Raw genomic sequence first — 23395 nt, 5'->3', positions numbered from 1 at the left:
TGCTCTAGGATCTCTGTTGTGGCAGTTCTAACACTTCTTTATGTTTGGATATGGTGACTCATATCACTGGACCCCAAACTCTAATCAATTTTGTTTCACCCACTTAATTTCACTTGATCTAGCCTTACCCGCTAGATTCCGGCTAGGTGGCAAACTGTCGCGAGAAGTAGCACGGCCTAGTGGACAGGACATGAACCTGGGAGTCAGAAAGACCTGGGTTCTAATCCTGGCTCCCCAACTTGTCCTTTGTGTGACCTTGGCAAGTCACTTAAATTATCTGTGACTCAGTTACCTCATCTGTAAAATGGGGACTAAGACTGTGAGCCCCATGTCGGACAGGGACCGTACCCAATCTGATTTGCTTGTATCTGCTCCAACGTTCAGTAGGGTGATAATAATAATAATAATGTTGGTATTTGTTAAGCGCTTACTATGTGCCGAGCACTGTTCTAAGCGCTGGGGTAGACATAGGGGAATCAGGTTGTCCCACGTGGGGCTCACAGTCTTAATCCCCATTTTACAGATGAGGGAACTGAGGCCCAGAGAAGTTAAGTGACTTGCCCACAGTCACACAGCCGACAAGTGGCAGAGCTGGGATTCGAACTCATGAGCCCTGACTCCAAAGCCCGTGCTCTTTCCACTGAGCCACGCTGCTTCTCCAAGCAACTGTGTGCCTTGGCACACAGTAAGTGCTCAGCAAATACCATAAAAAAACACACACACAGTGAAACTCCTTGAGGGAAGAATTGTGTCTAACTGCATTATAGTCACAATTAGCCCTCAGTGCTTAGTACCTGGCACTTAGAACAGTGCCTGGCACATAGTAAGTGCTTAACAAATACCACCATTATTATTATTATTATTATTATTAATAGGCCTTCCATAAATACTGACGGAATGATTGAAGAGGGAGGCCAAATCATGCAGTCGTTTCAGTGACAATTTGCAATTAATTATTAGTCGACGAGGAGGCTGCCTTAGATTCCTGTGCTTGTTCAGAAGTGTAGAATTCTCTATTTGGACACCTCTGTTGAGGTCGGGTGAATTGCCAAAATCAAAGAGTAAGGCAGTTGTAGTCTGGCTTCCTAATTGGGTGCTTTTGTTACTTGAATCTTTCCACTCCTGGGCAGTGGTCATTCACATAAGCTTCTTTCAGCTCTCTCAAACAACCCATCCTTAAGGCTGAAGCAACTCGGAGCTGGGCCGGGGTGGGGTGGGGGGAACTGATCTATGGACCAGTGAGTCTCCTAGGCCCAACCTATTCTCTTAGTCTTCCCTCAGTGGCAACTGGACTAAGTTGGACCAGGAATGTGTCTGTTATATTGTCATACTGCACTCTCCCAAGCACTTAGTACAGCACTCTACCCACAGTAAGTGCTCAATAAATACGACTGACTTGACTAAGGGTTGGGGTGATACACTTTGTGGCACAAGCCTCTCTTTCTTGTCTTATGTTGTCGTCTCCGACCCATAGGGACGCCATGGATACATCTCTTCCAGAACGCCACACCTCCATTTGCAATCATTCTGGTAATATATCCATAGAATTTTCTTGGTAAAAATACGGCAGTGGTTTACCACTGCCTCCTTCCTTGGAGTAAATTTGAGTCTCCGCCCTCGACTCTCTCCCATGCCGCTGCTGCCCAGCACAGGAGAGTTTTGACTTGTAGCAGATTGCCTTCCACTCGCTAGTCACTGCCCAAGCTAGGCATGGAATAGATATGCCTCGGTTTGACTATCCTTCCTGCGGTCGAGACTGGTAGAGTACTGGAAACTCTCCAGGTGCGACCCTGAGAAGGGGACAAGCTCCCTTAGAGGCATCAAAATAATAAAATGTCAGCCTCCTCACAATCAATTGGAAAAGAAAAAGCAACAACAAAAAAGCAGCAGTTAAAGGCAGGAACTCTCAGGCCTATTTCCAGGAATTGTGAACAGATGAAGTCGAGTAATCTGGTCTCTCTAAAGATAAATGGCTCTTACAAATCACCTTTCAAAAAGGTGTGCTAACAGAAGCAGCATGGACTAGTCGAAAAGAACATAGACCTGGGAGTCAGAGGACCTGGTTTCTAATCCCGGCTCTGCCACTTGTCTGCTGCGTGACCTTGGGCAAGTCGCTTCACTTCTCTGGGCCTTGGTTACCTCATCTGTAAAATGGGGATTAAGACTGTGAGCCCTCTGTGTCCAACCCAATTATCTTGTGACTACGCCAGTGCTTAGTAGAGTACCTGGCACATAGTAAGTGTTTAACAGATGCAAAAAAAAAAAATAGGGTTGCATTCCAACAGAGTAGAGGTTGAACCTGTCCACACCTGTCTGGTTCATCGGCATTTCTACAGCTTTTTCTTCTAGAGGTGCCAAAGATTGCCAAATTTCTATCTGGGTCTCCAAGGCAGTTGATCTAGATAGATAGTAAGCCCCCTGTGGGCAGGGATTCTCTCTCTTCATCGCTATATTGTACTTTCCAAGCGCTTAGTACAGTGCTCGGCACACAGTAAGCCCTCAATAAATACCACTGAATGAATGAATGAATGGGGGCTGATTGGTCCACTGAGTCAGTGCTCAATCTGTTTCGTATCAAAGCCCTTTCCAAAGTGCTCTCCTTATTATGGCAGACCATGAAACAGCTGATAACAGGAGCCTCCAGGCCTGGAAATCACAACGTGATTTTTACTTTGAACCAAAGTTGATGGAAACACCGAACTTAATAACAGACAGAAAAGGCAGAGATAAGGAAATGTACTTTACAATTCCTCTTAACCCATCCCCCAAGATCAGTTTACCCAACTGACTCTGAATGCTCAGACACCCAGAAGCAAGAAGTCTAGCCTTCAACTCAGTTAAATAAAGGTGTAAAGTCCAGCAAAACCTGTTTCTCCTTCACACCGCTGTAATAATGTGAATGAGCTTAGATACAAAACCTGGTCTGAAAAGGGAACATGTCATAAACAAAAAGTTAATTAAAGGTCTAAGTGCATGTATGTACTTGCAAACGGGCAAAATTAGATGACCTCTAAATATCTGCCCACCGGAGAAATACTGCCTGGAAATTTACACTGGCCGGAGCTTCTTGTCTGACTCCATTTTCAATGATCCTGTTTTTTCCTATTAATTTCCTTTGTGGGCTACTGTGCGGCAAAAGTTTTTCCATTATCAGAATCAAAATTGAATGCTAAGGTGCTGTAGCCCGAGGAAAGAGAAAGCACCGAATATCATTCCCACTTTTACACTTAGAAGATACTTATAGGAAGTTTTACTGTATATACAACATGTAACATTAGCTTTTTAATTTTTTTTTAATCGGGTGCGATGGAGAGTAACTTCAAACAGTTTGCTTTGGGCTCTATAATGAGAAGATCCAGAGCTTCCATTCAGCTTTTGTCTCAAATGTTCAGTTAAAGAGGATAAGTTGATTCTTCGTGGGAGTTTTTATTAGACTTCTATTTTACAGTCTTCGTTTATAAAATTTTAAAGGTCCACCCACTCTTTCCAGCAGAAGAGTATGAGGCAATTTTTCCACCATTTCTCCTGAATTTCAAACCCAGCCTGGTCTGCATAGCTACAAACGTGTTCTGGAGCATGAGTAGGGTTAAAATTAGCATTCATTACATGCAGTGACAGGACGGAGCTGGCAAAGACTGCACAGGAGGCCAGTGTTCGGTAAAAGTCAAGAAATTCTTTGAGCCACGATTACAGTTTAGCAACTGTCTTAGAGATTTCACACCCACAGCTGGGGTATCCAGATACAGTAGCAGGAAAATGGGGATTCAATACCTGCTCTCCTGCCTAGTTTTTTTTTTAATGGTATTTGTTAAGCACTTACTACGTGCCAGGCACTGTATTAAGCGCTAGGGGAGAAACAAGCTAATCGGGTCGGACACAGTTCATGTCCCACATGGTCTCACGGTGTTAATCCCCATTTTTACTGAGAAAGTACAGAAGCAGTGAGGCCCAGTAGATAGAGCAGGGGCCTAGGAATCGGAAGGTTATGGGTTCTAATCCTGATCCCCCTCTTGTCTTCTGGGTGACCTTGGGCAAGTCACTTCACTTCTCTGTGCCTCAGTTACCTCATCTATAAAATGGGGATTAAGACTGTGAGCCCCATATGGGACATGGGCTCTGTCCAACCTGATTACCTCATATCTATCCCAGCGCTTAGTACAGGGCCTGGCATATAGTAGGCCCTTAACAAATTCCATTAAAAGAATTACAAAAATTAAGATCAAATAAGGTACAGAGAAGTTGAGCGACTCATCCGAAGTTACAGAGCAGACAAGTGGCAGAGCAGCATTATAACCCAGATCCTTCTAACTCTAGACTGTGAGCCCCATGAGGGACTTGATTATCTTGTATCTTCCCCATTGCTTAGTATGGTGCTTGGGACAGAGTAAGCACTTAACAAATACAGAATTATTGGTCGTTCCAAATACAGATTACGTGCATTATGAAGGGGGCTAAATCATACAACGATGACTCCGTGTCATTTCAAGTGCTAACACAAAGCAGTAGCATATCCTCATCCCTAAATCAGTTCTTTTTGTACATGACAATATCAATTCAACAATAGAAACTCTTCCATTGTAAAGGGAAACTGGAATACAGGTGGAACAGCTTCCAGACTCCCCCTGTAGCAGACTGTGCCCCAGTCCAAACTAGGAAAAACTCATGGGATGGCTTGGCTGATTAAATTCAAAACCGTAACTTTCTCTGGCTCTTTTGTTTATACAAGTCTTGTATCAGTTACTTGGCTTTTCTACCCAGGGACTGCATTACCGCTTCTTCTTTAAAATGCATCCAATCACCTCCACCCCCAAGGTAATGCCTCTAGACTGTAAACTCACTGTGAGCAGGGAACGTGTCTACCAACTCTGTTAAAGTATACTCTCCCAAGTGCTTAGTACAGCAGCTCTGCACACAGTAAGCGCTCAATAATAGTAATAATAATAATAATGTCGGTATTTGTTAAACGCTTACTATGTGCCGAGCACCGTTCTAAGCGCTGGGGTAGATACAGGTTAATTAAGCCGTCCCACATGAGACTCACAATCTTAATCCCCATTTTACAGATGAGGGAACTGTGGCACCGAGAAGTAAAGTGACTGGCCCAAAGTCACACAGCAGACAAGTGGCGAGGCAGGGATTAGAACCCATGACCTCTGACTCCTAAACCCTTGCTCTTTCCACTGAGCCACGCTGCTTCTCAATAAACATGACTGATGGGCTAGTGGCTTGGAATATGCAAGCCGAGTCCATTTCCTTCACTGTACAGTTCCCCTTCACTTCGTTCAAAGTGCTGTGCTGAGAACTCTCATGGCAGGAAACATATTTGCCTAGTTAAAGAATCCCTTCTGTACTATTTCAATTTCAGGTGCTCCAGACTGAACGCAGCGCTGCAGCAGAGGTCCATCGACAAAGTGTTGCTCGGTATACGTCTCTCCACAGAAATCAGAAATCTCCAAAGGTTGTGGGCAGCGAGCCTGTCTACCAAATCTCTTGTATTGTACTCTACCAAGTGTTTAGCACAGTGCTCTGCATGCAGTAAATACTCAATGAATACCATCGATTGTTATCTGCTTCTATGTCAAGCAGACATTCCTCACAATGGGCCCCTTCGAAGTCTTTTTGAAGGCGCATCTCCTCCAAGAGGCCTTCCCTGATTAAGCCCTCCTTTCCTCTTCTCCCACTCCCTTCTGCATCACCTTGATTTGCTCCCTTTATTCATCCTTCCTCCCAGCCCCACAGCACTTATGAGCATATCTGTCATTCATTTATATTAATGTCTGTCTACCCCTCTATACTGTAAGCTCGTTACGGGCAGGGAATGTGTCTGTATATTGTTATATTGTGTTCTCCCAAGCGTTTAGTACAGTGCTCTGCATACAGTATGCACTCAATAAATGTTTGAACGAGTGAATGACCCCACTGAGAAGTACAGGGCCTGACATACAGTAAATGCTTAACAAGTGCTCGCCCTTGCACTTCATTCATTCAGTCTTATTTACTGAGCGCTTGCTGTGTGCAGAGCACTGTACTATGCTCTTGGGAAAGTACAATATAACAATAAACAGACATATTTCCTGCCCACAGTGAGTTTACAGTCTAGAGGGGGGGACAGAGATAAATAAATAATGGATATGTGCATAATAATAATGATATTTGATAAGTGCCAAGCCCCAAGCGCTGGAGTAGATACACGGTAATCAGGTTGTTTCCACGTGGGGCTCACAGTCTTAATCCCTATTTTCCAGATGAAGTAACTCCGGCACAGAGAAGTTAAGTGACCTGCCCAGAGTCACACAGCTGATAAGTGGCAGAGCCGGGACTAGAACCCATGACCTCCGACTCCCAAGTCCAGGCTCTTTCCACTAAGCCACGCTGCGTAAGTGCTGAGAGGCTGGGAGGGGGAATGTATTCATTTAATCGTATTTACTAAGCGCTTACTGTGTGCAGAGCACTGTACTAGGATTTGCACCCTGAATTCACCCCTCCCGCAGCCCCACAGTGCTTATATACACACTCATAATGTATGTATTTATAATCATGTCTGTCCGCCCCTCTAGACTGTAAGCTTCTATAGGCAAGGAACGTGTCTACCAACTCTCTTTTATTGTATTCTCTGAAATTCACCCCTCCCTCAGCCCCACAGTACTTATGTACACACTCATAATATGTGTATTTATAATAATGTCTGTCTCTCCCTCTAGGCTGTAAGCATAAATTCAGGTCAGCATTTTGGAAGGCTTCGGAGAAGCAGAAAGGCAAGCAGCTACATTTCAGTAGGTAAGGACAAAGGGGTCTTTGTGCCCTTACTATGTCTTTTTAAAAGGCTCTAATAAGAAGAAGAAAAATAATCAGGGCCTACTGCCCTCGCCGATTTGGGGTGCAGGAAGCACCTAGATCCGCAGGGACCCCAGCATTGTAAGGGTTGCTGTGTGCTGTGGTGGTCGCTCATGAAGCGGTTAATCCTTCCCATATTGAACAAAGTGGAGCACTTAAAACATAAGTTACTTAAAATTCAGCTTAGCTTTATTGTGATTTAGCGTTTGCTTAATTAGTATTTAGAACTGCAATTGTTTATAGCTATTGGTATTTCAATAGATGTTTGAACGTTTAAAGTTTAATAAGCTCCCATTCTTTGACGAACAAAAAAAAAACCTGGTGTAATTAAATTTTCAATTACTGTGAGGGTTTTTTTTTTTTTTGGTCCACACAATTAATAAAAGCTACGGCACTTAACAACATCTCATTTGAAAAGCTAAACAGCCAAGCACCTAATTAATTAGCTCACACTTACAGTAGATTTTATTTCAAGATAAAAATCTTTCCTAGGCAAAGGAGCAACATTTAGAGGTACACGTTCTGATTTTACGCGATCGAATACACCAAGCATTTTGTCTTTCTGATCAGCGTGTGGAAATCCCACAAACCATCACTTTTCCGCACTGAGACTATTTGGTGAATATTCACTTCAGTGCCGACGCTGAAAACAATGAATAAAAGGGCAGAACTTTCCAAAAGAACAAACAGGATTGTGAGCTCCTTGCGGGCAGGGATCGTCTCTACCAACTCCACTGTACTGGGCTCTCCCAGGTGCTTAGTACATGGCCTGCACACAGTAGCACTTAATAAAATATCACTGATCCATTAGATCCTGCTCAGCACCAGCTTTCTTGGGGACCAGTGCTTGGTCAATTACAAAAAGGGGAAATGAGAGAGTATAAGGTAAATATGTAGCCATCTTTCAATGGTATTTACTGAGCACTTACTATGTGCAAAGCACTGTACTACTCTCCCAAGTATAAAACAACAGAATTAGCAGACATGCTGCTGAAAGGCTGGGGGTGGTGGTGAATTTCAAGTGCTCCATCACTTCATTCATTCAATCGTATTTATTGAGCGCTTACTGTGCGCAGAGCACTGTACTAAGCACTTGGAAAGTACAATTCAGCAACAGAGAGACAATCCCTGCCCACAGCGGGCTCACAGTCTAGAAGGAGGGGAGAAAGACATCAAAACAAGCAAACAGGCATCAATATAAAGAGAATTATAATAATAATAATGTTGGTATTTGTTAAGTGCTTACTATGTGCCGAGCACTGTTCTAAGTGCTGGGGGTGATACAGGGTCATCAGCTTGTCCCATGTGGGGCTCACAGTCTTCATCCCCATTTTCCAGATGAGGGAACTGAGGTCCAGAGAAGTGAAGTGACTTGCCCACAGTCACACAGCTGACAAGTGGCAGAGCGGAATTCGAACCCATTACCCCGGACTCCCAAGCCCAGGCTCTTTCCACTGAGCCACGCTGCTTCTCTGTAAATTATAGATATTTACATATATAACAAGTGCTGTGGGGCAGGGAGAGTAGAGCAAAGGGGGAGAGTCGGGGTGATGGGAGGAGGGGGAGCTAAGGAAAAGGGGGGCTTAGTCTGGGAAGGCCTCCTGGAGGAGGAAAGCCTCCAGTGGGGCTTTGAAGGACACTTGTCTGCTTTGGGCAAGTCACTACTTTGCTTCTCTGTGCCCCAGTTACCTTATCTGTAAAATGGAGATTAAGACTGTGAACCCTATGTGGGAGAGGGACTGTGATTAACTTGTATCTACCCCAGAGCTGAGTACAGTGCCTGGCACACAGTAAGCCCTTAACAAATCCCAATTAAAAAAATTAGGGTGCAGACAAATATCCACGATAGGGAAAATGCTAAGTAATTTTGGGAGAGTGTGGTTTCTCGTAGAACAGTGTAAGAGACCGAAAAAAAAAATGGACAAAACACTTCAGAAAGCCCTTGAGCAAAGGCACAAAACTAAAGGGAGATTTGTAATCGCATCTGGGCTGGGAAGGACTCATTTCAAAGAAGAGAAATATCAAAACATTACCAGGGGGTCTAAGAGCTGTAAAACCCTATTCCTTGGGAGATAAAAAGAACCACACGGAGTCTGCCATGCAAGCAGGCAGGACTGAAAAGAGTACATAGGCCAGTTGAGACAACAGAGAACACGCAGTCACAGGAGGTTTAACCAGGAAGGTAGAGGAAATGACAATTCTATAGGAAAACAGCTGCATTGGATCCTCCTAGAGATAGAGAAAAAGCACAGCCCCCAAGGAAACAGACCTGAAAATGCAGGTGAAGTAGAACACAGAAACAAGGAATACAAAGTGAGGGGAAGAGAGAAAATGAGAAACAAGCAAGGAAACCAAAGAAGAAAGGGGCATGGAGCAATAAAGAGCTGAATCATAATAATAATAATAATAATGATGGCATTTGTGAAGCGCTTACTATGTGCCAAGCACTGTTCTAAGCGCTGGGGAGGATGAAAGGTGATCAGTTGTCCCACGTGGGGCTCACAGTCTTAATCCCCATTTGACAGATGAGGTAACGGAAGCACAGAGAAGTGACTTGCCCAAAGTCACACTGCTGACAAGCGGCGGAGCCGGGATTTGAATCCATGACCTCTGACTCCCAAGCCCGGGCTCTTGCCACTGAGCCACGCTGAAGAAACTGGAAGCTATAGGGGAGGAACTGGAGAAGAGTAGGGAGAACAGACAGAGGACAGAAAGGTGAGAAGTTAGAATACTAAAATCCCAACAAGACTGCTTAACACTGAGACCATCTACTAATTTTTCACTGTCAAAAGAAGATGCAGATGCTATCCCCAACAGTTGTATTTAATCAATCGTAATTATTGAGCACTTACTGTGTGTAGACCCCTGTACTAAGCAACTGGGAGAGTAAAATATAACAGCATAACAAAGTTAGTAGACATATTCCCTGCCCATAATGAAGCTTACAGTCTTCGGAGATGACAAGGAATACGGTGGGCATGTGAGCTGCTCATCCAGGGAGCAACTGAGTATATACAGGGCCAAAAAAATTAAAAAAAAAATCAAAACCAAAACCGACCCTCTTCTAAAGGAAAAAGAAAAGAAACAGCACTGTACTCTCCCAAGTGCTGAATACAAAAAGTACTCAATAAGTTATGGTAACCACCTTTTCCTTTTCTCTTCTTCCTAGCCTAGAGTCCAGTATACACCTGTCTCAGAGCTCTAGGAGTCATTTTTATTGAATAAGCAGAGATATAAAGTTTGAACTCCCTCCAACCTTCCCTCATTATGACTTTTACGTTCTCATCACGTCACTGGCTCCAAAACTCCCGCCTTGGTCACATCGGGTTGGCTCTGGCCTAGCTGCCTGCCCTACCAGTGAGGCCATGTATCCCATTTAGAAGGCCCTCCTTACAAAACCATCTCCCTCCCTCTTTCAAACCTCCACTAAAAAAAACAATCCTTTGCCCGCTGAGCACTTAGTAGGTGCTCTGAACACTTGAAGCACTCAATAAATACCACTGATGGATTGATTTTTTCATACAGTCTGTCTCGATTAATCCCACCTGGATTCAAATATTCCAGGCTCTCCACAACATTTATGCTCCCGTCCCTCCCGCTGCATCCCAGAGCCTGACAAAAACTTCACTGTCGGGGAGGGGAGAGGGGTGAGGTAGCCCAGACATATGAAAATGCCTGTTGCGCCTCTACCATCTAGACTATAAGCTCATTGTGGACAGGGAACGTGTCCGTTTATTGTTATTCTATACTATCCCAAGAGTTTACTAGTTCTACACACAATAAGTGCTCAATAAATACGATCGACTAATTCTGACTCTTAGATTCTTCCCTCCTGGTCCACACTCCTATCACTGTTTACAATTACAGGTAAGTGGTATTAAAAAAAAAAACCTCCAAAAAACCAACTTTTATTTCCTCCTCAAAAATTGAGTTGTGGGAAGGGGAAGGGCACGGAGGCAATTATGTGAGCAATGAGAAATTGAATTTGTGATTTCAAAAGGGCTCTGAAGGTGAAAGGAGTTCTAGACAGGAGAGGGGTGAGCGAAAAGGGAGAAGCAAGAGAGATGACCACAAGGCCCAATGAGTTGGATGGTGTGAGACAAAGCATGTGAGATAGGATGTAGTTGAAGAGGATCAAGGATAAATACTGGGAAGAGTTGAAATATGAATTGGATCCAGAAAGGATCCCGAAGAGGCTGATTCCATAGTTGAGTTGGGTTACTCTATTGCATTGTACCGTCCTAAAAATCAATCAGTGGTGTTTATTGAGCTCTTACTATGTACAAAGCACTGTGCTAAGTACTTAGGAGAGTATCCCTGCTCTGCCACCTGTCAGCTGTGTGACTGTGGGCAAGTCACTTAACTTCTCTGTGCCTCAGTTACCTCATCTGTAAAATGGGGATTAACTGTGAGCCTCACGTGGGACAACCTGATGACCCTGTATCTACCCCAGCGCTTAGAACAGTGCTTTTCACATAGTAAGCGCTTAACAAATACCAACATTATTATTATTACAGTAGAGTTGATAGACACGATCCCCGCCCTTGAGGAGCTTGCGGTTAAGTGAAGAGCTAAGAGGGAGATTTGGGGGCTTTTTTAATCATATGGATTTCAGATCTTTGGTAATGTTTGAAAATTGCATTTTAAAGCTCATTTCACCTGGTTCTACCGTGCACCTGGTCTTGCAAGTCTTCTCGGGTTTGCTGCCCCAGGCTACTGTGACCACGTTGGGCTAGAAGGTGACTGTCCTAAAAACTCCATTTTTCTCATTTACATTATAATTCTCTGTAGATAGTGCCCTGAAGTTCTCTCCTCCCCATGATGGGATGTCTAAGGTGAAGTTGCAAAAGAACTCCCCATTTCTTCTTCGCCCAGTGTAAATATCTTGACTTCCTGTAGCTTTTTATGAATTATGCAGATTCCCCACTCTCGCTTCAGTTCACTGGCTTGTTGGTGTATTTGATATGGAACTACTAATTCACCCCTAAAACCTTGTTTCCCAGGATTCTGTTTGTCAAAGTGGAAAAGTGTTAATCTTGTTTAACCAGAAGGACAATGGAATGCATCTTGTTTAATATCAACCAAGTACAGTATTGAAAGCATCTGACAATCATTAATGTACCCAAATGGTATCCCTATAAGGAAACTCTGACAAAATTAGGGAACTGATACACAAAGGAAATAAAGTTTTTTATTCAATGTTCCCCAGTGAATCACTGTTCAAACCAGGATATATAAGACTGGGGAATTCTTACCTCCCAGGTCTGGGCTCCATTATTCACACCTATTGTGATTCACTCATTCAATAGTATTTACTGAGCGCTTACTATGTGCAGAGCGCTGTACTAAGCACTTGTAATGTACATTCATTCATTCATTCATTCAATAGTATTTATTGAGCGCTTACTATGTGCAGAGCACTGTACTAAGCGCTTGGGATGAACAAGTCGGCAACAGATAGAGACAGTCCCTGCCGTTTGACGGGCTTACAGTCTAATCGGGGGAGACGGACAGACAAGAACAATGGCACTAAACAGCGTCAAGGGGAAGAACATCTCGTAAAAACAATGGCAACTAAATAGAATCAAGGCGATGTACAATTCATTAACAAAATAAATAGGGTAACGAAAATATATACAGTTGAGCGGACGAGTACAGTGCTGTGGGGATGGGAAGGGAGAAGTGGAGGAGCAGAGGGAAAAGGGGAAAATGAGGCTTTAGCTGCGGAGAGGTAAAGGGGGGATGGCAGAGGGAGTAGAGGGGGAAGAGGAGCTCAGTCTGGGAAGGCCTCTTGGAGGAGGTGATTTTTAAGTAAGGTTTTGAAGAGGGAAAGAGAATCAGTTTGGCGGAGGTGAGGAGGGAGGGCGTTCCGGGACCGCGGGAGGACGTGACCCGGGGGTCGACGGCGGGATAGGCGAGACCGAGGGACGGTGAGGAGGTGGGCGGCAGAGGAGCAGAGCGTGCGGGGTGGGCGGTAGAAAGAGAGAAGGGAGAACAATTCGGCAACAGATAGAGACAATCCCTGCCCGTTGATGGGCTTACAGTCTAATCGGGGGAGACAGACAAAGACAATAGCAATAAATAGAATCAAGGGGATATACACCTCATTAACAAAATAAATAGGGTAATTACATATATAGTAACTGCTTACTATAAAGATGCAATGCATCAATAAAAACTCTTATAGCGAAGACATAGTGAAATGAGTAAGTGACGAAACTTGCTTTTAGAAATCTAATCTATAACCAGAACCTTAGCATATATGGATATAGTATTCCTTGGCATTTATAGGTCGCTATGCTCAAGTTCATTCATTCATTCATTCAATAGTATTTATCGAGCGCTTACTAATAATGTTGGTATTTAAGCGCTTACTATGTGCCGAGCACCGTTCTAAGCGCTGGGGTAGATACAAGGCAATCAGGTTGTCCCACGTAGGGCTCACAGATTTCATCCCCATTTTACAGATGAGGGAACTGAGGCACAGAGAAGTTAAGTGACTTGCCCAAGGTCACACAGCTGACAAGTGGTGGAGCCGGGATTAGAACCCATGATCTCTGACTCCCAAACCCGTGCTCATTCCACTGAGCCACGCTGCTTCTCAAATGCCAGTGGTGATATTAAAGAATCTTGGGAAATGAGGTTATTAGGAGGTGAACTTGAGAAAGGTCTGTGAGACAGGCCTATAAAGCCGATATACCGGGTCCCGACTTTCAAAGATGTTTCATTCAAACGCAGGAGACAGACTCAAATTATTTACAGTGAGTGGGAGCAGGAGGAAAAATTCAAGATATTCCTGCTAGTTAGAGTAAGGAAAGATGGGTCTGGGAATAACTAGAGACTGTGAGCCTGTCATTGGGCAGGGATAGTCTCTATCTGTTGCCCAATTGTACATTCCAAGCGCTTAGAACAGTGTTCTGCACATAGTAAGCGCTTAACAAATACCAACATTATTATTACTATGCATCTGTTTATTGCTAGAGGGTGCTCGCCCAAGCACTTAGTTCACTGCTCTGCACACAGTAAGCGCTCAATAAATACAAGAGAAATGAGCACATTCCCTGCTCATAGTGGCTTTACAGTCTCCTGGTCAACAAACCCTCCGCCCTCATCTCTTTCTTCCCCAATCACGACCCTCAGTGTAGTGCTTTGCGCACGGCATGCGCTCGGCCAAACTCTCTTCCCCTCTTCAAAGCCCTACTGAGAGCTCACCTCCTACAAGAGGCCTTCCCAGACAGAGCTTCCCCTTCTCCCTTTGCTCCCCCTTCACCTCCCCTCAGCTAAGCCCCTTTCCCCCCCTTTCCCTCTGCTCCTCCCCGTCCCCTCAGCACTGTGCTCATTTGTATATATTTTTATTACCCTATTTATTTTGTTGAGGTGTACATCCCCTTCATTCTAGCTCCCTCTGCTCCCCGTCTACCCCCACTTTCATCTCCCCTCAGCTAAGCCCCTTTTTCCCCCCTTTCCCTCTGCTCCTCACCCTCTCCCGTCCCCTCCCCTCAGCACTGTACTCGTCTGCTCAACTGTATATATTTTCATTACCCTATTTATTTTGTTAATGAGATGTACATCACCTGGATTCTATTTGCTATTGTTTTAATGAGATGTTCTTCCCCTTGATTCTATTTATTGCTATTGTTCTTGTCTGTCAGTCTCCCCCCATTAGATTGTAAGTCCGTCAAAGGGCAGGGACTGTATCTGTTGCCCATTTGTACATTCCAAGGGCTTGGTACAGTGCTCTGCACATAGTAAGTGCTCAATAAATACTACTGAATGAATAAATGAATGAATTTATTGCTTTGTTTTTGTCTGTCTCCCCCATTTAGACTGTGAGCCCTTCACAGGGCAGGGATTGTCTCTATCTGTTGCCAAAGTGTCCATTCCAAGCGCTTAGTACAGTGCTCTGCACATAGTAAGTGCTCAATAAATACTACTGAATGAATAAATGAATGAATTTATTGCTTTGTTTTTGTCTGTCTCCCCCATTTAGACTGTGAGCCCTTCACAGGGCAGGGATTGTCTCTATCTGTTGCCAAATTGTCCATTCCAAGCGCTTAGTACAGTGCTCTGCACATAGTAAGTGCTCAATGAATACTAATAATGTTGGTATTTGTTAAGCGCTTACTATGTGCCGAGCACTGTTCTAAGCGCTGGGGTAGACACAGGGGGATCAGGTTGTCCCACGTGGGGCTCACAATCTTCATCCCCATTTTACAGATGAGGTAACTGAGGCGCCGAGAAGTTAAGTGACTTGCCCAAAGTCACACAGCTGACAAGTAGCCGAGCCGGAATTCAAACCCATGAACTCCGATTCCAAAGCCCGTGCTCTTTCCACTGAGCCACGCTGCTTCTCCAATGAATGAATGCTTTGCACACAGTTAGCGCTCAATAAATACTACTGAATGAATGAATGCTTTGCACCCAGTAATCGCTCAAAAAATATGATTGAATGAATGAATGCTCTGCACACAGTAAGCGCTCAATAAATATGATTGAATGAATGAATGAATGCTTTGCACACAGTGAGCGCTCAATAAATACTACTGAATGAATGAGTGAATGCTTTGCACACAGTAAGCATTCAATAAATACGATTGAATGAATGAATGAATGCTTTGCACACAGTAAGTGCTCAATAAATACTATTGAATGAATGAATGTTCTGCACATAGTAAGTGTTCAATAAATGCTATTGAATGAATGAATGAATGCTTTGCACACAGTAATTGCTCAATAAATACGATTGAATGAATGAATGCTTTGCACACAGTAAGCGCTCAATAAATACTATTGAATGAATGAATGCTCTGCACATAGTAAGTGCTCAATAAATGCTATTGAATGAATGCTTTGCACACAGCAAGCGCTCAATAAATACTATTGCATGAATGAATGAATGCTTTGCACACAGTAATTGCTCAATAAATACGAATGAATGAATGAATCCCCCCCTCCCCCCCCGCCTTAGGGCTTCGCGCCTTCACACGAACTCCCGCCCGCAGAGGGGGGAATGGCGGTTACTGCGCATGCGCACGGCCCCCTCCGCCCCGCTCCCCCAAGGGCTCTACTGCGCTTGCGCCAGCGTGGCGGCGGCCCTCGGGTAGCCATAGCAACGGGCGATTCCGCCGGCGTCTCCCTCTCCGGGGTGGGGGGGAGGCTCTCATCCGGGTACTTACCGCCGCTCGCACCTGGTGCGTGATTTTGAGAGTCTGATACGAAAGCTCCATTGGACCCTTCGCCCCACCCCGAGGTCTCCTAATCCAGCGCCAAGAACCGACTCGGGGAATCCCTTCCGGGACCGACCCGCCTATATGCCGCTAGCCAATCACAGGGCTCGGTGGGTGGGCATTCCCACCAATCACGACGCGGTAAAGGCTGAACGCCGTACCGAAAAAAAACCAGCCAATGACGGGGCGCAATACAAAAAACCAGCCAATGACGGGCCGAGTTTACCCCCAGCCTGGCCAATCAGCGGGACCCAGGCGGGTGGGCCGCGAGAGGCTGAACTGCTCTTCTCAGTTACCATTATTGTACATTTATGTTAGAGATATTTAGTTATTAAATAATTAGAATTGTGGTATTTGTTAAGCGCTTACTATGTGCCATTATGGGGTGAATGGCTCTTCTCATTTACCGTTATTGTGCATTTATGTTAGCAATATTTAGTTATTAAATAATAAGAATAGTGGTATTTGTTAAGCACTTACTATGTGCCATTATGGGGTGAACTGCTCTCAGTTACCGTTATTTTACATTTATGTTAACAATATTTAGTTATTAAATAATAAGAATTGTGGTATTTGTTAAGCGCATACTATGTGCCACTATGGGCTGAACTCTTCTCAATTACCATTATTGTACATTTATGTTAATATTTAGTTATTAAATAATAAGAATTGTGGTATTTGTTCAGCGCTTACTATGTGCCATTATGGGGTGAACTGCTCTTCTCAGTTACCGTTATTGTGCAAATATGTTAACAATATTTAGTTATTAAATAATAAGAATTGTGGTATTTGTTAAGCGCTTACTATGTGCCACTATGGGGTGGACGCAAGGCAATGAGGCTGGACACAATTCCTGTCCCACTTATTCATTCAATAGTATTTATTGAGCGCTTACTATGTGTAGAGCACTGTACTAAGTGCTTGGATTGTACGATTCGGAGCACACGGTCCCAATTTTAGCAGAGCAGCAAGAAGCAGCGTGGCTCAGTGGAAAGAGCCCGGGCTTGGGAGTCAAAGGTCATGGGTTCGAATCCCGGCTTCACCACTTGTCAGGGAGGAGGCAAGAAGAAAGGGAGCAAGTCAGGGCCACGCAGAAGGGAGTGGGAGAAGAGAAAAGCAGCGTGGCTCAGTGGAAAGAGTGTGGGCTTGGGGGTCAGAGGTCACGGGTTCTAATCCCCCCTGGGCAGCTGTGTGAACTTGGGCAAGTCACTGAACTTCTCTGTGCCTCAGTTACCTCATCTGTCAAATGGGGATTAAAACTGTGAGCCCCACGTTTTTGCTTTGCACACAGTAAGCGCTCAATAAATACGACTGAATGAATGAATGCTTTGCACCCAGTACACGCTCAATAAATACTATTGAATGGATGAATGCTGTGCACACAGTAAGCGCTCAATAAATACTATTGAATGAATGCTGATTCATTCAATCTGATCCCCAGCGCTTAGAACAGTGCTTTGCACATAGTAAGCGCTTAACAAATACCAAAATTTATTTTTATTTAAGAGGAAATGAGGGGTGCTTAGTCAGGGAAGGCCTCTTGGAGGAGATGTGCTTTCAGTAAGACTTTGAAGGGGGCAGAGTCATTTTCTATCGGATTTGAGGAGGGAGGGGGTTCCAGGTCAGAGGCAGGACCCGGGATAGATGGCGGCGGCGAGATCGAGGCATAGGGAGGTTAGCATTAGGGGAGCAGAGTGTGTGGCCTGGGTTGCAATGAGGTGAGGCCGGAGGGGGGAAGATGGTGGAGTGCTTTAAAGCCACCGGTGAGGAGAGAAGCAGCGTGGCTCAGTGGAAAAGAGCACAGGCTTTGGAGTCAGAGGTCATGGGTTCAAACCCCGGCTCTGCCACTTGTCAGCTGTGTGACTTTGGGCAAGACACTTCACTTCTCGGTGCCTCAGTTACCTCGTCTGTAAAATGGGGATTAAGACTGTGAGCCCCACGTGGGACAACCTGATTCCCTTGTGTCTACCCCAGCGCTTAGAACAGTGCTCGGCACATAGTAAGCGCTTAACAAATACCGCCAACTTGTCTGCTGTGTGACCCTGGGCAAGTCTCTTCACTTCTCTGAGCCTCATCTGTAAAAGGGGGATTATGACTGTGAGCCTCATGTAGGACAGGGATTGTGGTCAACCCAATAACCTTGTTTCTACCCCAGTGCTTAGTATAGGGCCTATACATAGTAAGTGCTCAAAACTATCACATAGTAACCACATAGTAACTACCACAGTTATCATTATCATTATGCAAGGTACCACTCTGCAGGAATACCATGAGTTCAGCTGAAACTGGAGCATTTCTCCAGGAGGTTCCTTGATATCAAGCCCCCCTTCTCTCCTCCCTCACCTCCCCCAGCCTCGCTCCAGAGCCTCCCTGTGAACCGGGATGCCGCATCCCAGCTGCGGAATTCCGGAACAGGAGTCGAGGCCAAGGAACGTTGGATGCTTGAAAGAAAAATCCTGGCCGTAAAAGTGTCCCGTGCCCATCGATAGCGAATAGGGGGTCAGATGGGCTGAAAATCGGGTGGCCTGCTATAACACTGGACGAATGACCATTCTAGAAAGGGAAGAGGAGGGATAGGGATAGAGTGGGGTGGATGGGGGAAGAAACAGAGGTGCAGGGAGAAGAGGCAGGAGGGAAAGAAAAGGAAGAAGGAAAGAATTGATCAATCATATTGGCTGAGCACTTCCTATGTGCAGAGCACTGTCCTACGTACAGAACACTGGGAGAGTACAATACAACGGAACTATCAGACACGTTCCCTGCCCGTTGGTGAGCTTACATTCTAGAGGAAAGAAAGAAGGAAAAAAGAGGGAAAATAGAAGAAAGGAGAAAAGGAAATCAGGAAGGAAAGAAGAAAAAGGAGAAAAGGAAGAAAAGAAAGAAGAAAAAGGAGAAAAGAGGAAGGATAGAAAGATGAAAAGAGGAGAAAAGAAAGAAGGAAAGAATAAAAAGGAGAAAAGAAGGAAGGATAGAAAGATGAAAGGAGAAAAGAAAGAAGAAAAAGGAGAAAAGAAAGAAGAAAAAGGAGAAAAGGAAGAAGACAAAGAAAGCTAAAAAAAGGAGAAAAGAAGGAAAGGAGGGAAAGGAAAAGAAGGACATAAAGGGAAAAGAAGGAAGAAAAAGTAGAAAAGAGGAAGGATAGAAAGAAAGATAAAAAAGGAGAAAAGAAGGAAAGGAAGGACATAAAGGGAAAAGAAGGAAGAAAAAGGAGAAAAGAGGCAGGATAGAAAAAAAGCTAAAAAAAGGAGAAAAGAAAGAAGGAAAGGAAGGAACTGAAAGGAAGGACACAAAGGGAAAAGATGGAAGGAAATGAAGAAGAAAAAGGAGAAAAGAGGCAGGACAGAAAGAAAGATAGAAAAGGAGAAAAGAAAGAAGGAGAGGAGGGACATAAAGGGAAAAGGAAGAAAAAGGAGAAAAGAGGCAGGTTAGAAAGAAAGATAAAAAAGGAGAAAAGAAAGAAGGAAAGGGGGAAAGGAAAAGAAGGAAAGGAAGGACATAAAGGGAAAAGAAGGAAGAAAAAGGAGAAATGAGTAAGGGTAGAAAGCTAAAAAAGGAAAAAAGAAGGAAAGGAGGGAACGGAAAGGAAGGACATAAAGGGAAAAGAAGGAAGGATATGAAGAAGAAAAAGGAGAAAAGAAAGAAGGAAAGGGGGAAAGGAAAAGAAGGAAAGAAAGGCCATAAAGGGAAAAGAAGGAAGAAAAAGGAGAAAAGAGTAAGGGTAGAAAGCTAAAAAAGGAGAAAAGAAATAAGGAAAGGACATCAAGGGAAAAGAAAGAAGGAAAGGAGGGAACGGAAAGGAAGGACATCAAGGGAAAAGAAGGAAGGATATGAAGAAGAAAAAGGAGAAAAGAAAGGGGAAAGGAAAGGAAGGAAAGGAAGGACATGCCATCGAGGGAAAAGAAGGAAGGAAATGAAGAAGAAAAAGGAGAAAAGAAAGGGGAAAGGAAAAGAAGGAAAGGAAGGACATGCCATCGAGGGAATAGAAGGAAGGAAATGAAGAAAAAGGAGAAAAGAAAGGGGAAAGGAAAAGAAGGAAAGGAAGGACATGCCATCGAGGGAAAAGAAGGAAGGAAATGAAGAAGAAAAAGGAGAAAAGAAAGGGGAAAGGAAAGGAAGGACATGCCATCGAGGGAAAAGAAGGAAGGAAATGAAGAAGAAAAAGGAGAAAAGAAAGGGGAAAGGAAAAGAAGGAAAGGAAGGACATGCCATCGAGGGAATAGAAGGAAGGAAATGAAGAAGAAAAAGGGGAAAGGAAAGAAGGCAAGGCAGAAGAAGAAGAGGGAACAGAGGCAAGAGCCGGGAAGGGAGAAGAGCGGGCGGGCAAGGCAAGAGGAGGGCGAGCAGGAGGAAGAGGAAGGGCGGGTGTGGGCGGCGCTGGGTGTGTGGCGCCCCCGTCACGTGTCGGGGGGCGAGGAGGGGTGGGGGGGTGGCGGAGGGAGGCGGGCGGCGGGGCGGACGCTCAGTGCAGGATGGTGGCGGCGGGAGCAGCGGCAGCGGCAGCGGCAGCGGCAGCGGGACGGGCCGCGGCGGGCGGGAGAAAATGGCGGACTTTGAGGAGTTGAGGGTGAGCGGGGCTTGGCGGGCGGGAGGGAAGGAAGGAAGGAAGGAGGGAGGGAGGGAGGGAGGGAAGGAAGGAGGGAAGGAGGGAGGGAGGGGCCCATCCCGTCCCCGCCGGGCCTCCGCCCCACAGACGTCGGGACGGGGGCCCCGCTCGGGCCCGGAGCCCCGCACACGCCTCCCCCACCTCCCCTCCCCCCCGCCTCCTCCGGAGCCCCCTCTGTGCGGACCGCTGGGCCTCCCCTTCCCCCCCTCCCCGAAACCGGTATCGATTGAGCGCTCGCTGTGTGCCGAGCGCTCGGAATGGGCAGATCGGCAACAGATCAATAGCATTGAGCGCTTACTAGGTGCAGAGCACTAGACCGACCGCCCGGAATGGACAGATCGGCAACAGATCAATAGCATTGAGCGCTTACTAGGTGCAGAGCACTGGACCGACCGCCCGGAATGGACAGATCGACAACAGATCAATAGCATTGAGCGCTTACTAGGTGCAGAGCACTGGACCGACCGCTCGGAATGGACAGATCGACAACAGATCAATAGCATTGAGCGCTTACTAGGTGCAGAGCACTGGCCTGAGCGCTCAGAATGGACAGATTGGCAACAGATCATTCAATAGCATTTATTGAACGCTTACTATATGTAGAGCAGTGGACCGAGCACTCAGAATGGACAGATCGGCAACGGATCATTCATTCAATAGCATTGAGCGCTTACTATGTGCAGAGCACTGCACCGAGCGCTCGGAATGGACAGATCGGCAGCAGATTCATTCAGTAGTACTTATGGAGCGCTTACTAGGTGCAGAGCACTGCACCGAGCGCTCGCAATGGACAGGTCGGCAACAGATAGAGACAGTCCCTGCCCATCGACGGGCTTACAGCCTAATCGATGGGCTTACAGTCTTTGGGCGTATATGGGCAGCACCTACCTTGTGCAGGGCGCTGGGCCGAGGGCCTGGGAGAGGTCACCCTGACAGCCCGGGAGGGGAGGTGGGATGACATTCCTCTCGGCCTTCTGCACCCCGTGGAGGGAGTCAAAGGCAGCGTTGAGGAGGAAGAGGGATGCTCTCGGTCTCACCCGTCGTTTCTTTTTTTAGCCAAAGCGGATGCCCGGGGCCTTCTCTTTCTCGCCTCTCCTTCTGCCTACTCTTCCCTTGACTTTCAGGCCTCCGAGAGACAAAAAGAAGGAATGGGGCAAACTAGAGCATCGATCCAAAAAGCTTGGGCAGCAGCGTGGCTCTGGAAAGAGCCCGGGCTTTGGAGTCAGAGGTCATAGGTTGGCATCCTGGCTCCGCCACTTGCCAGCTGTGTGACTGTGAGCAAGTCGCTTCACTTCTCTGTGTCAGTTCCGTCATCTGTAAAATGGGGATGAAGACTGGGAGCCTCACGTGGGACAACCTGATGACCCTGTATCTCCCCCAGTGCTTAGAACAGTGCTCGGCACATAGTAAGCGCTTAACAAATCCCAACGTTATTATTATCCTACTCCCGACAGGGCCGCCGGCCTGCTTTAACCTGGGCCCGTCCCTTCATCACTCGGTTTGCCCATCTGTAAAATGGGGATGATAACTGTGGTGGGGGTGTGTGTGAAGCACCTACACTGTGCCAGTCACCGAACCGAGCGCCGGGGTAGAGGAAGGCGCGTCGGACGTAGGACCGCTTGGGGCTCGCTGTCGAAGGAGGGAGGACGGGTATCTTCCCCATTTTTACAAATGAGGAGACGGAGGTCCAGAGGAATCGAGGGACTCACCCGAGGCCCCACGTGGGGCAGGTGGCAGACCTGGGATTGGAACCCAGGACTCCCCATCCGCCGCCGGGCCTTTGCGTTTCCCGTCGGCCGCGGGACGAGACGAGATCGTGTGAAAGGGGCTTTGGGAGAATTAAAATGTGCAAATTCCAGCCGGAGAGTCTTCAGGAAAGAGAACATCCCCCCACCCCTCGCGTACCCCGAAATGGTAACGGTGGGTCCTGCCAGGGGTAACCTTGAGGCCCTGTTACAGCGAGAGGTTTGAGAAGGTCAGAAGGGGCCGTGGGGTCGTTGGCCATCGAGGTAAATTCTGAAGGGAAGCTTTCTCCTCATCCCCGAAACACCCTTATAACTTAACCGCCGATGCCGTCGGAAAGGATTCAAGCAGAAATTCTCATTTTCCAGAGGATTATCACCCTTAGAGAATATGAATTGGGCCTTTCCAAGGCAAAATTGTGATAAATGGCCTAATTTATATTTTCAGATCTGTTGGATATCTGGTGAAAGATAAAATGGATGCAAATGAGGGAGGTAACCCCGATGCTTTTTAAATGTTATTTTAAGTTAGAGATGATGAGTGTCAGCCTCGAGTTGGAATAATTGCAGTAACTCGCCTCCATAGCAGCTTTAGAATTTGGAAAATTAGGGTCATTGGTTGTTTTTTTTTTTTTTAATTTTTGGGGGAAGGAGGGAAGGCTCTCTCTTGTGACTTTGTTCTTTTTGGACATGGTCTTGAAAACTCACGGATGAGATGCAGATTTTGATGGTACGGAAAATCTGCGTGCTAAGCGAGATGATGAGGTATTAATGGTTTTGATCTGAAAAGAGACTGCCGGAGCTCACGCGACACATGTCATTTTTCTCCGCTGCTCCGCAGTGATTTATTTCTCATGCTCTAGTAAAGATAAAATGATACAGCGTCCTTTTTATCCCCATATGTCATATTAAACAGCTGTAAACAGTTTGCTGTTGGTACGCTCCAGCTAATTCGTAGTAAATGATTAATGTGGATAAACTTAAAGGGT

The 23395-nt window shown here is 45.7% G+C and overlaps 2 protein-coding genes across 5 annotated transcripts in view; one reads left to right on the top strand and one right to left on the bottom strand.

The window, feature by feature from the left end:
• Positions 1-16138, bottom strand: part of KATNAL2 (katanin catalytic subunit A1 like 2) — a 70196-nt gene extending 54058 nt beyond the window's left edge. The window contains exon 1 of one of the 2 annotated variants that reach the window (XR_003757889.2): positions 16011-16138. Coding sequence is in view for 1 of the 2 variants with exons in the window: in XM_007659878.3 (XP_007658068.1) it covers positions 16011-16061 (51 nt within the window). In the remaining variant the exon portion in view is untranslated. The remainder of the gene's footprint in view (positions 1-16010) is intronic. The other variant, XM_007659878.3, reaches the window with a different exon arrangement.
• A 4388-nt stretch (positions 16139-20526) lies between these two features.
• PIAS2 (protein inhibitor of activated STAT 2) overlaps positions 20527-23395 on the top strand; it is a 55036-nt gene continuing 52167 nt past the window's right edge. For all 3 annotated transcript variants that reach the window (XM_029059823.2, XM_029059821.1, XM_029059820.1), the window contains exon 1: positions 20527-20625. In XM_029059823.2, coding sequence (XP_028915656.1) covers positions 20602-20625 — 24 coding nt within the window. In that variant the 5' untranslated portion in view covers positions 20527-20601. The remainder of the gene's footprint in view (positions 20626-23395) is intronic.

Source organism: Ornithorhynchus anatinus, chromosome 3 (genome assembly GCF_004115215.2).
Source record: "Ornithorhynchus anatinus isolate Pmale09 chromosome 3, mOrnAna1.pri.v4, whole genome shotgun sequence".
NCBI classification, from domain to species: Eukaryota; Metazoa; Chordata; class Mammalia; order Monotremata; family Ornithorhynchidae; genus Ornithorhynchus; species Ornithorhynchus anatinus.
The sequence above is the reverse complement of the archived record's forward strand: the minus strand, read 5'-3'. Positions and strand labels throughout refer to the sequence as shown.